The sequence below is a fragment of the Seriola lalandi genome, unplaced genomic scaffold, assembly GCF_002814215.2.
Source record: "Seriola lalandi dorsalis isolate HSWRI2012SDOR001 ecotype SW California unplaced genomic scaffold, Sedor1 jcf7180002054945, whole genome shotgun sequence".
NCBI lineage: Eukaryota > Metazoa > Chordata > Actinopteri > Carangiformes > Carangidae > Seriola > Seriola lalandi.
The window spans coordinates 1,830,438-1,844,912 of NW_019525496.1; the positions used below are offsets into that span (position 1 = coordinate 1,830,438).

At 41.0% G+C, this 14,475-nt stretch overlaps 2 protein-coding genes across 2 annotated transcripts in view; both read left to right on the plus strand.

Annotated features, from left to right (window-relative positions):
* Positions 1-8,157, plus strand: part of grk5l (G protein-coupled receptor kinase 5 like) — a 26,991-nt gene extending 18,834 nt beyond the window's left edge. Inside the window, exons 4-16 of the mRNA XM_023393996.2 lie at positions 1,578-1,655; positions 2,017-2,114; positions 2,293-2,385; positions 3,618-3,681; positions 3,796-3,936; positions 4,068-4,258; positions 4,390-4,427; positions 4,571-4,660; positions 4,754-4,962; positions 5,056-5,193; positions 5,421-5,558; positions 5,668-5,799; positions 5,896-8,157. Of these exons, the coding sequence (XP_023249764.1) occupies positions 1,578-1,655; positions 2,017-2,114; positions 2,293-2,385; positions 3,618-3,681; positions 3,796-3,936; positions 4,068-4,258; positions 4,390-4,427; positions 4,571-4,660; positions 4,754-4,962; positions 5,056-5,193; positions 5,421-5,558; positions 5,668-5,799; positions 5,896-5,979 (1,494 nt within the window). The 3' untranslated portion in view covers positions 5,980-8,157. The remainder of the gene's footprint in view (positions 1-1,577; positions 1,656-2,016; positions 2,115-2,292; positions 2,386-3,617; positions 3,682-3,795; positions 3,937-4,067; positions 4,259-4,389; positions 4,428-4,570; positions 4,661-4,753; positions 4,963-5,055; positions 5,194-5,420; positions 5,559-5,667; positions 5,800-5,895) is intronic.
* A 3,296-nt stretch (positions 8,158-11,453) lies between these two features.
* Positions 11,454-14,401, plus strand: star (steroidogenic acute regulatory protein). The gene is made up of 7 exons (XM_023394003.2): positions 11,454-11,862; positions 12,123-12,230; positions 12,380-12,510; positions 12,731-12,889; positions 13,006-13,190; positions 13,359-13,452; positions 13,628-14,401. The coding sequence occupies exons 1-7, from the start codon at positions 11,799-11,801 to the stop codon at positions 13,745-13,747; spliced, it is 861 nt and encodes a 286-aa protein (XP_023249771.1). The 5' UTR covers positions 11,454-11,798; the 3' UTR covers positions 13,748-14,401.
* The last annotated feature ends 74 nt before the right edge of the window (positions 14,402-14,475 follow it).

Sequence of the window (14,475 nt, forward strand, 5' to 3'; positions counted from 1 at the left end):
CCCCCCCCCCCTCTCTCTCTCTCTCTCTCAGTCATACTCTTGTATATATTTACTTTTGCATATACATCATGTTTGTATTGCCGGACTTCTTTGTGCTTTGTTCAGAAGTGTCAGTGACGCTGTGGCTTTTTAAAGCCTGTTTTCCTTAAGCCTCAGGCTTATGTGTGTATGTACTGTATATATACGTGTGTGTGTGTGTGTGTGTGTGTGTGTGTGTGTGTGTTTTGTAGTGGAAAGACGGTGACACTAGTGTGACACACTGTGACACTCCAGGACCTCAAGGAATCCCGCCGTGTTTACTGTGTGGTTGCCAGGCAACACAAGACCCTGTTGGAAAAAAACCACCGATAGAAGGAGTCGGGTCAGCGTGCAGCATGGGAGCCATGTTGCTTCCTCCCTTTTTGAGAAGTTAAAAGTGCTGGCTACCAAATGCATCAGAGTGATTTTTACGTTGTTGCCTCTGCGAGTCCAACGAGTCCAGCGTGTAATGGCCAAACCTGTTTGTGTCAACAGCTACGTATGTTCAGACACGGGGGCCAAGAGCAGCATATGTTTATCTGAGATTGACAGCGACACACACAGAGTGAGAGGTGTGTGTCTGAAGTGGCCTCATCGCCACTAAGCAGCAGCTTTTCTATCATAAAAATAAAACAACCAATTTTTCATTTTCTTTTTTTTCTCATTAAAGGCGAGAGAGAATTTGATCCAAATTTGGCTTTTTATTTTTTTCACAGCTGGAAAGTAGAGAGAGGGGGGAAGTTTAGTGTCTGGTTTTAGTCCTGAGACCTGATCCTAAATCATCATCATCAGTGTAATTGATTGCCCCTCTCTTTTGAGCTCTATATATTTAGTTGACTCTGCTTGGCTTTTTATTTGTGGAACTTGGGAGAAGAGACAAAGTTTTTGTTTGTTATTTTATGTTACGTAATTTATGTTTTTCCTAATTCCTAATTGTACTACTGCAGAAGTAGATTTGGAGTCTTATAAGTCCATCTGGACTTATCACTTATAACAAACTAAGAAGTCTCTCATTGTAAAGGATTTATAAGTTGTAAAAATCAATTTTACTGTTATTTCTCTTTATCACTGATAAAGGTGAACTGCAAAGTAATCTGCAGTTACAAATCGTATTGAAGTCATTAGTGTACGCTGATGCTAGTTAATTAGTCTCCAATAAGGAACAAGTTTTTAAAAAAAATTGTAAATAAATAAATCTTGGTCTGGATGCATTGAAGCTCCTTTCCAGAGGTTCAGAAACAGTCTATTGTTTGATCTTGAATTCCTGATGAATTAAAGAGATAAAAAAAGTGTTGTGGTGGATAAATGCCAGTTGATTTTATTAATGTCTGATCTATAAAACAAAACCAATAATGCCCTTAGTTACAACTTATAAAAATGTTATTAAAGGTTATTCATTAGAAAGTGTCAACACATGTACATACTGTAACTACCAGTACAATACGTGCGGCTCTTAAGGCATAAAATAAATCCATTACTTTCATTACATCTGTTCAAATTAACGAGACTGTATAATAGGAAGGACATTGTCAGTGACTCTGAGTTATTTTGTTATTTAGGAAGACTATGAGGTGACACCTGATGAAAAAAGAAAAAGCAGAGGAGACCAGATCATCAAGACTTTTCTCTCAAAACAAGTAAGTTTCTTTATCTGATACATTTACAAACCTCTGAACCTCCTGTATCTCACATTTTGTAGTAAAAGTGTATTTAGTGACCTTTCACAGTGATTAATGTTAAAACCTATGGACAGCAGACAATAATGTTGCATTACAAGGGTTCTCATAAGGGTGTAGTAATTCAATGAACACATTAAATGTTCAAAAATAACAATGTAATCTTTGCACAAAGCATTTGTACATAATGTACTGTTACTGCTCTGTGCTCTCTGAGTTATGTATGTTTCTCCCTAGTTTGATTGGTGTGTGTAATAAAAGGTAATGTATTTGTCCATGTGTGCGTGTATGTCACTGTGTGTGTTTACATGTGTTGATGTAGTCACCTCAGCGTGTAGACATAGCAGAGGTTTTTGCAGACCAGTGCAGAGAGAACCTCGAGCTCAGTCCATGTAAGGAGATCTTCAGCAACTGCCGCAAGTGAGTTGCCGCTGTCTTTATTCCCTCTCACCTGTCTGCTGAACTCTCACCTGTTTCCCCTCTGCCTTTCTTACCTCATGTTATATATATAACAAACAGATGAATTGGATCTGAGCTTGCATCTCATTCTCAGTTGTAACTGTGTTGTCTGAGCCTGCGGTGTTGTGTGTCTGACCAGGGCCGTTCATGACTACCTGAGTGGAGCTCCGTTTGAGGACTACCAGAACTCCATGTACTTTGACCGGTTCCTGCAGTGGAAGATGCTGGAGAGGTTGTTTGGAACTTTTTGTCTTTTTTTTCTAACATTAATTTCATAGCCATGTATTCAACGTATCCAAATGCTGAAAGCACAGAGATGTCTTTTTACGGTTTAATTTATTTATACTTCACATACTCTGATTGGTTCTAACTTCAGTCACTACATTCAAGTCTAAATACTCAACACCAATCATCTCAAGTGCAATTTGTTGAGCCCAAATCAGTCTCATGTACAAATGGAGTATAATATGATTTCTCTGTCCAGTGCTGGAATAAGTATAAGGTAAAAGTAGGAATACAAGTGTAAAAAAAAAAAATTAGGACAAGAATGATATCTCAGATTCTAAATCTTACCAAGTATAAGTAGTAGTATAAGTATTAAAATCAAAAGTAAAAGTCCTCAGAAATTACTCCTTTTAAATGTTATGCTGTTATATGTAATATTATTTATTATTACAGGTGCATTTACTGTCGCAGTTACTGTCTAAGTAGCATTTTAATGTTGCGGCTGCTGCAGTTGAAACTAATTTTAACTACTTTTTTTTATTGTCGGGCAGTTCAACCTGTTACACTGTGTTTTATGTACTGGTCATATATTTTGTTTGTAAAAATAATAATGTGCAAAATGACTAGTAACTCTAGCTGTCAGAGAAATGTAGTGGAGAAAAAAAAGTACAATATTTACATAATTGAGCTGAAGTATAAAGTAGCATACTCAACTGAAGTACACGTACCTGAATAGTGCAGCACTTCAGTACATGTACTCAGTTACATTCAAGAATAACATTTCTAATACAATTATCAATCAATATTTAATCTTAGAAACAACAAACCCAAGAGCCGTCTAAAAGCATAAAGATAACTAAAACCATTCTGCTCTGTGAAGCACAGATAACTCAACATTGTCCAACATTGTTGACATAAAAACATATATTAACACTTGTAATAAATGTTGGAATAATTCACTCGTTCACTTCAGAGACTCTTCAGAGGAGTGTGATCTCTCCAGACGGGAAAATATTTAGTGCAAAGTGTATGTCAAAGGCAGTTAGAAGCAAACAGCCGGCTTTCAGAGCTGCCTTGATTGTATCCATGTCTGGAAAGTGAAATTGCGTCCAAGATGCCCCACCCTCTATTCAGGAAGCAGACTCAGGATGGTATTAAGTTCCGCAGATAATATCTCTGTCCTAATCGATAATATATGAGCGTCTATTAATGGATTTCCCTGTGTCTGTGTTCTGTCAGGCAACCAATCACTAAAGACACGTTCAGGCAGTACCGAGTGCTGGGGAAGGGGGGATTCGGAGAGGTAGGAGATACAGTTTATGGTGAAAGTGATACACATTGATGATGATGACGATGATGCTTAATATATTTTGATTTGAACGAACAGTAATATTCGAGATTTGGTTTTTCTTCCCAGGTGTGTGCCTGCCAGGTCAGAGCAACGGGGAAGATGTACGCCTGCAAGAAGCTGGAGAAGAAGAGGATAAAGAAGAGGAAAGGAGAGTCGATGGCACTCAACGAGAAGCAGATTTTAGAGAAAGTCAACAGTAGATTTGTTGTGAGTCAACATAAAAGACGAGTATTTGCGGCACAGTACGCTCGGATTATCTTGCAGTTGCTTCTGTTTTGTTGTCTGTTCCCTTGTCTGGCCACTTTTATACCATTTAACACGTCGCTCTCGTCCTCTAGGTGAGCTTAGCGTACGCATATGAGACCAAAGACGCTCTGTGTCTGGTGCTGACCATCATGAACGGTGGAGACCTGAAGTTTCACATCTACAACATGGGCACGCCGGGCTTTGATAAAGACAGGGTCCAGTTTTACGCTGCTCAAATCTGCTGTGGGCTCGAGCATCTCCACAGGGAATGTATCGTCTACAGGTAGCGCCGTAGTTATTACACAGTCTTAAGTACATGATCAAGAACATTTTTTCTTGAATTGCATTTGTGTGAGAATTGATACTGTTCTCAGACAAATTGCTTAACGCACTCACATGCTTTGTTGATCGTAGGGATCTGAAACCAGAGAATATCCTGTTAGATGACAATGGTGAGTTTTGGAAGCTTAGATTTGTGGTTACAGCATTTTTTTGTTTCGATGCTGATACACAATTTCAAACTACAGTAACACTTCATAAACTGCTGAACTTTGTATAAATTCAATGTATCATACTCATCACTGTTTTGCTGCAGGACACATCCGTATTTCTGACCTGGGGCTGGCCATCAAAGTGCCTGAAGGAGAGCACATCAGAGGCAGGGTGGGAACTGTGGGTTACATGGGTAAGAAACACTGCAGTCAACATTTCCATGAGTAAACTTACCTGAGTGATTACAAGTTCTTAACCATAACAAACTGCTTCCCTTTCTCTCTAGCTCCGGAGGTGATAAACAATGAAAAGTACGGCATGAGTCCTGATTGGTGGGGGCTGGGCTGTCTTGTTTATGAGATGACCGCCGGACGATCGCCTTTCCGCGCCCGCAAAGAGCGGGTGAAACGGGAGGAGGTGGAGAGGAGGGTGCAGGAGGAAGAGGAGGAGTACAACGACAAGTTTACAGAGGACACTAAGGCCATCTGTAGAATGGTGAGGCTTGATTCGATGGGAAGATGTTTGTATGGAGGAAATGGATGAATGATATAACAGTTTCATGATTCATCTTTGCTTCTACTCACCCAGCTGCTGACCAAAGACCCTAAGCAGAGGCTGGGGTGCCAGGCGGACGGAGCAGCGGGTGTCAAGGCCCACTCGTTCTTCAAAAACATCAACTTCAAGAGGCTGGAGGCTGGGATAGTGGAGCCTCCCTTTGTGCCTGATGTGAGCGGTTCATATTACTGTACACCCTGCATGTTTCAGTCAGTCCCACTGCTAAAGTCTAGTGTGAAACTCTCAGTAAGGACGTTTACGCTAACCAAAATAATCCAAAATGGCCACTGCAAGAAGTAAACAGCAAGTTCCATGATTAGAAATTATCTATTTAGATAAACTTGTCTCCTGTTTTTCTTCCCAACCCCTTCTTTTCCTTGGTCATTGCCCTCTCCCAGCCTCGAGCAGTGTACTGTAAGGATGTGTTGGACATAGAGCAGTTCTCCACAGTCAAGGGAGTAAATTTGGACCAAACTGACAATGACTTCTACTCCAAATTTGCTACAGGCAGCGTTTCCATCCCATGGCAGAATGAGGTAAGTGTGTGCACTTAATATGACATGTTTAAATGCTCAGTGCAGATTGTATAACTGCTGGAAGAACTCACTTACCAAAGTTCACCAAATTTCCTCTCCTCTCCTCTAGATGATAGAAACTGAATGTTTCAGAGATTTGAATGTGTTTGGGCCTCAAGGGACCAGACCTCCAGATCTGGACTGGAATCAGCCACCAGAGCCGCCCAGACGCAGCCTGCTGGACAGGATCTTCAGGAGGCATGTAAGTGAACGCACACAGGCGTATCATAAACTTGCGCACATTCATACAAATTAACCCACACAAAACTCTCCCTCTCTTGCTTTTCCTCTGCTGCAGCACCAAGACGTGTCTATTTCCCACAGCCGTGTGCAGTCTTCCAGTGTAAACTCTGTGGACTCCATGTCCAACTCTGCCCCCTAGTGGCGCATCGACAGTGTGGGAGCCACACACACAGACACACAAAGGGAAGGAGCTCTGAGGGGCTTCCCCGCTGCTGATTGGCCCACAGGCGGGGGCCTGAGCAGCAGCCGGAGACAGCCTGTCTAAAAGCCTAAATGGTCAGCCCATGGGGGGTGGGTGGGTGGGGGGGGTGACCAGGCCCTGAGACCCTGGGCATTTGTAGTGGGATGGTCAATGTTGCGGAGGCGTTTGGAAATATTCGGACAAACCTAACTCACCCTCAGGATTGTTGGACTATAGAACAGAGCCACTGATGTTGATGAAAACAGAAAAAAATAGAAAACAAGCTAATATTCAGGGGATCCACTGTATAATAAAGACCACCACAGGGAATAGAAGATGGGGTCTTAGTGAATTTTCTTTTTTTTGTTTTTCCAGAAACTGAATTTCTTTTTCACTCGCTTTAGGTCCTTTACTTTCTGGCCTGTTATCTTGCACCAGTATCTCTTCATCTAATTACAGCCCTCCGAGCGTCACCATCTGTACAACTCATACTCACTAACTTATTCTTTCTCTGTATTTCCACCTCCCATACCTCAGATCACTCCTTAAACATTCAGAACACATCACCTCAACAACCTCAACACATAATGTACATTGCCTTGCGTACACTCAGGCCAAAGATTACAGTTTAGTTTTGTGATACTGTTGTCATGTCGATTTCCTGGTTTTTGAAGGTTTTTAGCCGTCGTTTAGAACCACAGGAGGATCAGAATGTGTGATCCGTTTTCTACACTTTCTCTAAATATGAGCCTGCAGACATATCATATTGCTTAAAGCACACATACAGTACATACATACGCAGTCAGATAGACGCACACACACACACGCACACACACACATACACGCACACACGCACACACAGACTGAATTGTGAGAATCGTGTTGTGTTTTCATTGCATGGACAAGTGTAAGTATGGACAGCTGTATCCCTTTCGCTTTTGCATACCTCATTCCACTGATGTTAGCATCGTATACACACAGACGTCTCCCTTGGTTTACAGTGTCACTTTATATTTGACATTATGTGGAGTTTGAAAAACGAATTAATATGCTGTACAGAAACAAAAATATCTGCTTTTTTTTTCTTTTTTTTTTTTTTGCTCAATTTTCTGCACAGTCCCCGTTGAGTGGAGAGCAACACATGCACTCAGCCTGACTTACAATTTGCACAATTTAAAACAATGTCATGCTGTTTTGTCACCAAATGAAAAATGTTTTTACCTCTGATCATTAAGGCACATTATTGTATTGATATTCTTCACACAGGCCGGTTATTTTCAACATCCGAAACTAAAGTGTTCTTGCTCTCCCTTTGCCTTTTTTTTCCATTTAAAAGTTATTGCTGCATAGCCGCTGTTGTCACGTGTACAGGTTTTTTATATTTTTGCCCCCTTACACTTGATCTTAACGTACTCTTCAAAATGCCTCACAAATCTAAAGGGTCTTCCTCTTGTGTTGTGTTCAACCATATTCAAAGATACAGGGTATCAACGGCTGCGTGGAACGTTTTATCCTATCTGAATTGTATTTAATCGGTCCAGTTCATTCATGTCAGAGCAGATGAGGAGGGGAGGAAGACACCAGAGGATCCTGCAAACACCACCGCAAAGAAGTGGCCTTCTCGCAGCAGCACAGCCATTTGAAAGGGAGGAAGAGCGCGGCCTCTTCTGCTTGTTTTAAGAATGTGGTATTTTCTGTATTTGAGATAGTGAAAGATGGTCCAGTAATTTTAATCATCCTTACAATCTCATGCAAGCCTGTTTTTTTTTTTTTTTTTCTGTGTACTTGATATGGGAAAAAAAAAAAAAAAATCTGAATCAGACTGAAGTGCCTCCTTGTTAGCATGATCTCCCAGACAATGCCCACACAGACATCAGCACTTTGTTTATTCTCTGACTGTCATGCTCTGTTTGTTTCACCGGGGAACGCGTCAACACAAACACACACAGACTCACACAGTTTGCTGGAAGTGAGGGGAAGGAGGGGTGGAGAAGGGTGCAGGGAGGAGGGATGGGATGAATGAGGGAGTTTTCTTTCTTATTGTGATGTACAGCAAAGTGCTGAGTGCATGTGAAAGCCAAACCCACTGTGTCCTTCTAGTCCTAATAAACTCTGTGCTATAGTTTGAGTACTCCACAGTTCGTCTGTCTCTTCTTTTTCCCCCATCTCCTCGGTCCATGTGACCGCAGGACACTTCCTCCTTCATAGGCAAATACATCTTATTGATTCGAGATATTATGTTCCTACTCACAATTTTATTATAGTTCCTCGTGTACATGGAACAGTAGACGCAAAGGTTTTATCTTTATAGGAATACAATAATGCTATAATCTAGTTTTGCAGTGGTATTGTCATACTGTAATAACATGGCCATTTAACTTTTCTTAAACATTATTTAATTTTCTTCATAATGAGACCATTTAGATGCAGACACCCAGTGTTAAATTATCATTGTCATTGTTATTATTAGTATTAGTATTAGTATTAGTATTAGTAGTAGTAGTATTTTACTGTGACCTTTCAGGGAAAACCATTCCACTTTTATCATAACCATGTTCTCCTACAGCCAAATACATGTGAGCTTTGAATCTATAACTATGGTCCTAAGTAAAGATGTGTTCCTTTGAACCTTTGAAGAGATCCCGTATGCGATTCGAGTGTAAGGGATGTGGTACGAAGTCCACAGTGTGAACCGTGTAAAAAAGCTGACATGAGGCCTCAGCAGTCAGTTAGTCAGTTAGTCAGTTAGAGAAATCTTTCACAGTTACACTGTTTTTAGTACCAAATTCTCTCTTTGCCGTTACCATCCCTCCACCACAGCTCGATAAAGGCAATTTTACACTAGAAACACTTTAACTGTTTATATATAGTTTGTTTCAGCTGAAGTTCACAATGTACAGAGAGAGGACTGTGGGTCTTGTCCCTTCATCTCTTTCATTGAAATGTTTTGTTTGTTTTTGGTCACTAACGACAGGAGGAACAATTACAGCAATGAAAAGCTGTTTCATCGTACATGTGGGCGTGACAAAATGGTTTTAAGACTAACTTTTAAAGGTGTTAATCCATCCTACTATGAGAGTCCCTCACTGGTAAATCTATTAACTGAATAACTGAACATGTAGTCCAAGAAAATGATATTTTCATTACTTCATTAACCATGGAATTTGTATTATATTAGACACCCTTTGTGCAACCCCATGACATTGCTAAGGAATGCCCTCACTGCCTGACTCAGATGGAATCATGGGAAAAAAAACAGAGGCACCATAACAGGGAAATATTTGCAAAGGAGATATACACACAAACATTTGTCCTGAAGGCTTCTCAGTACTGAATAAACCTTTATTTAAATGCAATGCATTTGTCACAAAGCTACTGTGTCCCAGTGTGATCATCAACTCTAACAGGTTGGTAAGACTATAATATACATCAACATTCATGACAAAGTAACGCTGACTTTGTCTGGCCATGGACATAACCTTCTTCGGGTTCTTAAACCCTCGCCAGGATCCACATTAGAGTAATACAGTTTGCCCCAGGACTGAAGCTCATTAAAACATAATGCTGCTCATGTCACATAGAGAACCAACAGAAACATATGACCCACTTTGTCTCAAAAAAAAGAGCTTTACAGAACAAGAGCCGTGGCTGAGTTACGGGTCAGATAGTACTAGGCCTGTGTGTTCCCATATTAAATGAGACAACTCACCCTGCAGAAGGCCAAAGGGACTGATGGATAGTTCCTGCCGTCTAGCCAGAGGGATGCAAGGTTGCAGGTTAAGGTGACTTCAGTCATTCTTTGCGATTTATTAATTTGTTCCTGTTTTCTCTGCGCTTCACTAATCGGATGGCCTGCTACACTCTGTTGACTGGTTTCCATTCCTGTGGTCATGTGCACTGTTGACTCTGAGAGCATGCTTGACGTGCAGCTCGCTGAGGCAATATTGCTGTTAGATAGTTTGGATTTTGCTTAGGTGGAGTGAATAAGGTTGTCAAAACACTTGCCCAGCTTGATAAAACATGTTTGTTACGGATCGCACTGCGTCATTTGACGATTAAGCGAGCCCGTTGGATAAACTTCCAGAGGGTGATTCAGTCTCACTGACAATGAGGCTGAAGCAGAATCATGTAGCTGATGTTTGGATGGCAGCATTATGAAATGTGATGTGTTTGACTAACCACCATGGAAAAACTGATAGGGCTGCTTTTGAGAAATATTAACCCCACTGAGAAGAAACTATATTGACTGAGCATATTGTCACAATGCCCTTTTTGCACATAAGAAAACACGAGCAGTATGTGACGTTTAAGTTAGGGATCCTCAAGGGAAGGTGGTTACCAACACTCACATTGGACCTTACAGTACAGTAGTTTCTAGATCCACTGTGTTAACACCAATGTTTTATTAAAACTGGCTTTACTTCTTCCCACAGACCCCACTGTTGTACTCTAGTTGTAATAATGAAAATAAAAATAATGATAATAACTGCAAAATCAATCAATTCTTCCCTTTAAATATTTGGTTTTTTTTTCTTCTGAGCTTCTTAAAACCCAATACATAGAAATCTACCGAAGTAGTAAGACCTTCACTTAGCAACAAACTGGTCAAAAGGTCAGAAATTATAAGGCATTGTTATCACACCAAATAAGTACATATTTAATGTTGTTATATTGGCTATGCAGGAGCAAATATACAGTTTATCACTATTATTTGCCAGAAAGTCATTCACTGACAAGACATGCACAGTATGTTAGTGTAAATTGTAATGTGACCCATGTTTGGGGTCAGTTAGACTCCGTGTTACCTGAGCTGACCTAAACTGTCCAAAATAGCTGAAAGTAATGTCAACACCAATCACTGATATAAAGCATATGGAAATCCATTCTATCTAAACCTGTTGTTCAGATTATCTGAGACTCTAAATACAATGTCATGCATTCATTTCTGTGGCTGACTTTGGAAACATATGAAAATCATTGTAAGCAACTTTTCAAGGCTAGGGAAATACAATATCAAGGCGATAAAGCAATGTTAAGTTTGTTTGGGTCTTTTTGAGATGCTAACGAGAGCCTACAGTCCCCAGGATGCTAAACAGAACATTATGATTAATGACTGGTCATTTCCACTCAGTGATAATGACAATTGAGATGCATACCTCATACCAAGATATCAATCATTAAGGGGGAAGAAACAAGCCAAACTGGATGGAATTTTTTTTTGCCCTTAAATTCCACAGTGAGTGTTTAGGCTGCAATGGACCATGAAGGGATGGATGAATCACTCAGGGTCTCTCCCTATGACCTCTGTGTTGGACTCTCTCATCACTGAAGAGAGGCTGTTTCTGTCGCCCACTGCTACGGGAATGTGTGTGTGTGTGTGTGTGTGTGTGTGTGTGTGTGTGTGTGTGTGTGTGTGTGAGCGAGGCAGTGGGCCTGGGCACTGGACGTTATCTGACACAGTGTTTGTGAGATTCTGAGACAGGCTCGTCATGTCCGTGAAGCAACCTTGGTGACATGGCCATTGGTACAGTGAGGTGATGTGTGTGTTTATCTATGTGGTGATAGCACGGCGGCCTTGTGTGTAGTGCTCTTATATATACAGACACTCTGAAGCGGCTACAGACAGAAATCCAAATTCCTCTCTACAGCACTCTCAGCCGTTCGGCCACTTCTTTCAAGAGCATTTACAGCTCAGCCAGAATTTGAATCTTTGTGATCTACTTGATTTCATAGTTTCTCAGTTCTCTTAAAGCTGCTATAAACTCCTGTAAAAGAAAATGCTGCCTGCAACCTTCAAACTGTGCGCTGGCATCTCCTACCGGCATATGAGAAACATGACAGGTGAGTGAGAGAACCTGGTTTGGACAAACATTTAAACCTGTTGCCTTGGCCTAGTTTTCTCCCTGTTTTACATTATGCTCAAAAATGCACATTTTCCTCATGGAGTTGTGCATGTGGCTGAATGAATGGATAAAGACGGAGCCTTATGCTCTCTTAGTATTTTCTTCTCTTGTGATTTTCTTTCTTTTGATATACTTTGTGTGTAATTAATGGATTTAATATTGTAGTAACTGCAAGCTTTTTTTTTCTGCGTCTTCCAGGTTTGAGGAAGAATGCCATGGTGGCCATTCACCATGAGCTCAACAGACTGGCAGGCCCAGGCCCCAGTAACTGGATCAGCCAAGTTCGCAGACGAAGCTCCCTTCTCAGTGAGTTGTCACACGCGGTTATACACACAGATACACATAATGCAAGACTCTATATGACATGTAACACTAATATTTCATCCTAGAAATACAGTAACATAATTGTGGGAAGTTAACAGACATGATTCACTGAGTCGCCGCTCTGTTTTAAGGCTCTCGGATTAAAGAGGAGGATGGATACAGCGAGGAGGAGATGTCTTATGTGAAGCAAGGTGAGGATGCACTGCAGAAGGCCATCGGCATCCTCAGCGAGCAGGACGGCTGGACCATAGAAACTGTAGCTGTGAGTATTGAGACAGCACCCACATAGTAGAATAACAGTTCAGTGAAGTATGAAGTAATTTCAAAAGACATGGCTGTTGCTACTTTGCCAGGTTGATTAAAGGTGCGCATCTCATGATTTACAGTTTGAGTGGGATGTGACACATCTGAATTTGTATGTTGTTTTAAATTTGAAAGAAGACACTTGAAGACTTCCTGTGCTTGTTTCCACCCTCCCACAGGCAAACGGAGACAAAGTCCTGAGTAAGGTGTTGCCTGACGTTGGGAAGGTGTTCAAGCTGGAGGTGATGCTGGAGCAACATCCTGAAAATCTTTATGAAGAGCTTGTGGGGAACATGGAGCAAATGGGCGAGTGGAACCCTAATGTCAAACAGGTCAAGGTAAGAGAGTTGAAGCACCAGGAGTTGGAAAATGAATGGGGATTACTTTTTTTGAAACATAAACTGACAGCGTCTATCCGAGACCATTTATATAATTTCACAATGGGATCCCGCAGATCCTTCAAAAGATCGGCCAGGACACAATGGTGACCCACGAGGTTTCGGCAGAGACACCCGGCAATGTGGTGGGACCGAGGGATTTTGTCAGCGTCCGTTGCGCCAAACGCAGAGGCTCCACCTGCTTCTTGGCTGGAATGTCCACCCAGCACCCAAGAATGCCCGAGCAGAGGGGTGTAGTCAGGTGAGTGCAGGGGAGTCACCAGTAGTGGAAAGTAATTTACCTTTTATGATATGTGTGAGCATCGATGTGTCTGTATGGAGAAATGATTGGATATAGAGCAATCAGGCTATTTGTGTGCAGTAGATGGATGGATATACTGCACCTCATACTGATCTTTGCATTTTCCAGGGCGGAGAATGGGCCTACCTGTATAGTTATGAAGCCGTGTGCTGAAGACCCAAATAAGACCAAGTTCACCTGGTTACTAAGTATAGATCTGAAGGTACATCACTCCCATGACTTTATTTCCCACTGTAACCACAGTGGGATTTGCAATGAAATTTATTCAAGAGCTAAAAGTCAAAACTGTATATATATAAATAAATAAAAAACAGCACCTAAATATTATGGCATCCAATCTAACACTGGCTTTGTCTATGTCTCTTTGTCGTACACAGGGCTGGATCCCAAAGACAATCATACACAAAGTGCTCTCTCAGACGCAGGTGGACTTTGCCAACCACCTCAGGCAAAGGATGGCTAATAATGTTTCTATGGAGATGGCTCATGCCTGCTGACACAAGATGCCTCTTGAGCTTTGGCACAGTGCACTCAACAGTGGCAGAAAAGCAACCACTGCTCATTAAAAAATCATATAAATCTGCTTGTAACTGCTGAAAAAAAAACCCAAGAAAATCCAGAGAGTGTTAAGGAGGTCAGATGAAGATGATGCTTGTGTGAGATCTTAGGAAAATCTGAGCACAAATGTTGGTTTAATTTTGCAAATCTGTGTTTTTCTTGCCCCTATGAATAGAAACTCTGTCATGAGATTTTGCATCGCCAACACCAATCTTACACATTGTGTGCCTTGATTGTTTCTGACACATTCATCCACATCACTCCTCTCCACCTTGGAAGGCACACTGAGCTAGTGTGAGCCATAAAACATGTAACACAAATGGCACATTGTTTCCTTCTGATAACACCTCAGTTATTGTCCCCTCCCTGTGCGGTGAAATTGAACTTTTATGTCAGTGTTTTATTTATTTATTGATGTTGCACTGACGGGTTACTTTACAGTGACTGCCATGTGAATAAATGATTGCAATGTCACTGATATTTATGTTTTTATGTTTCTATTATACTGTTGGATATAGAGAGAAGCAGTTTTGCGAATGATTACTCTGTCCTATCCTGATGTATAACAACTTAAATAAAAGCTCATAAAATATTTCAGTGCTTGCTTAACTGCAAAGATAAAGACTGAAAACACAGTCCATATGCACACTTTGAATATGACATCTAT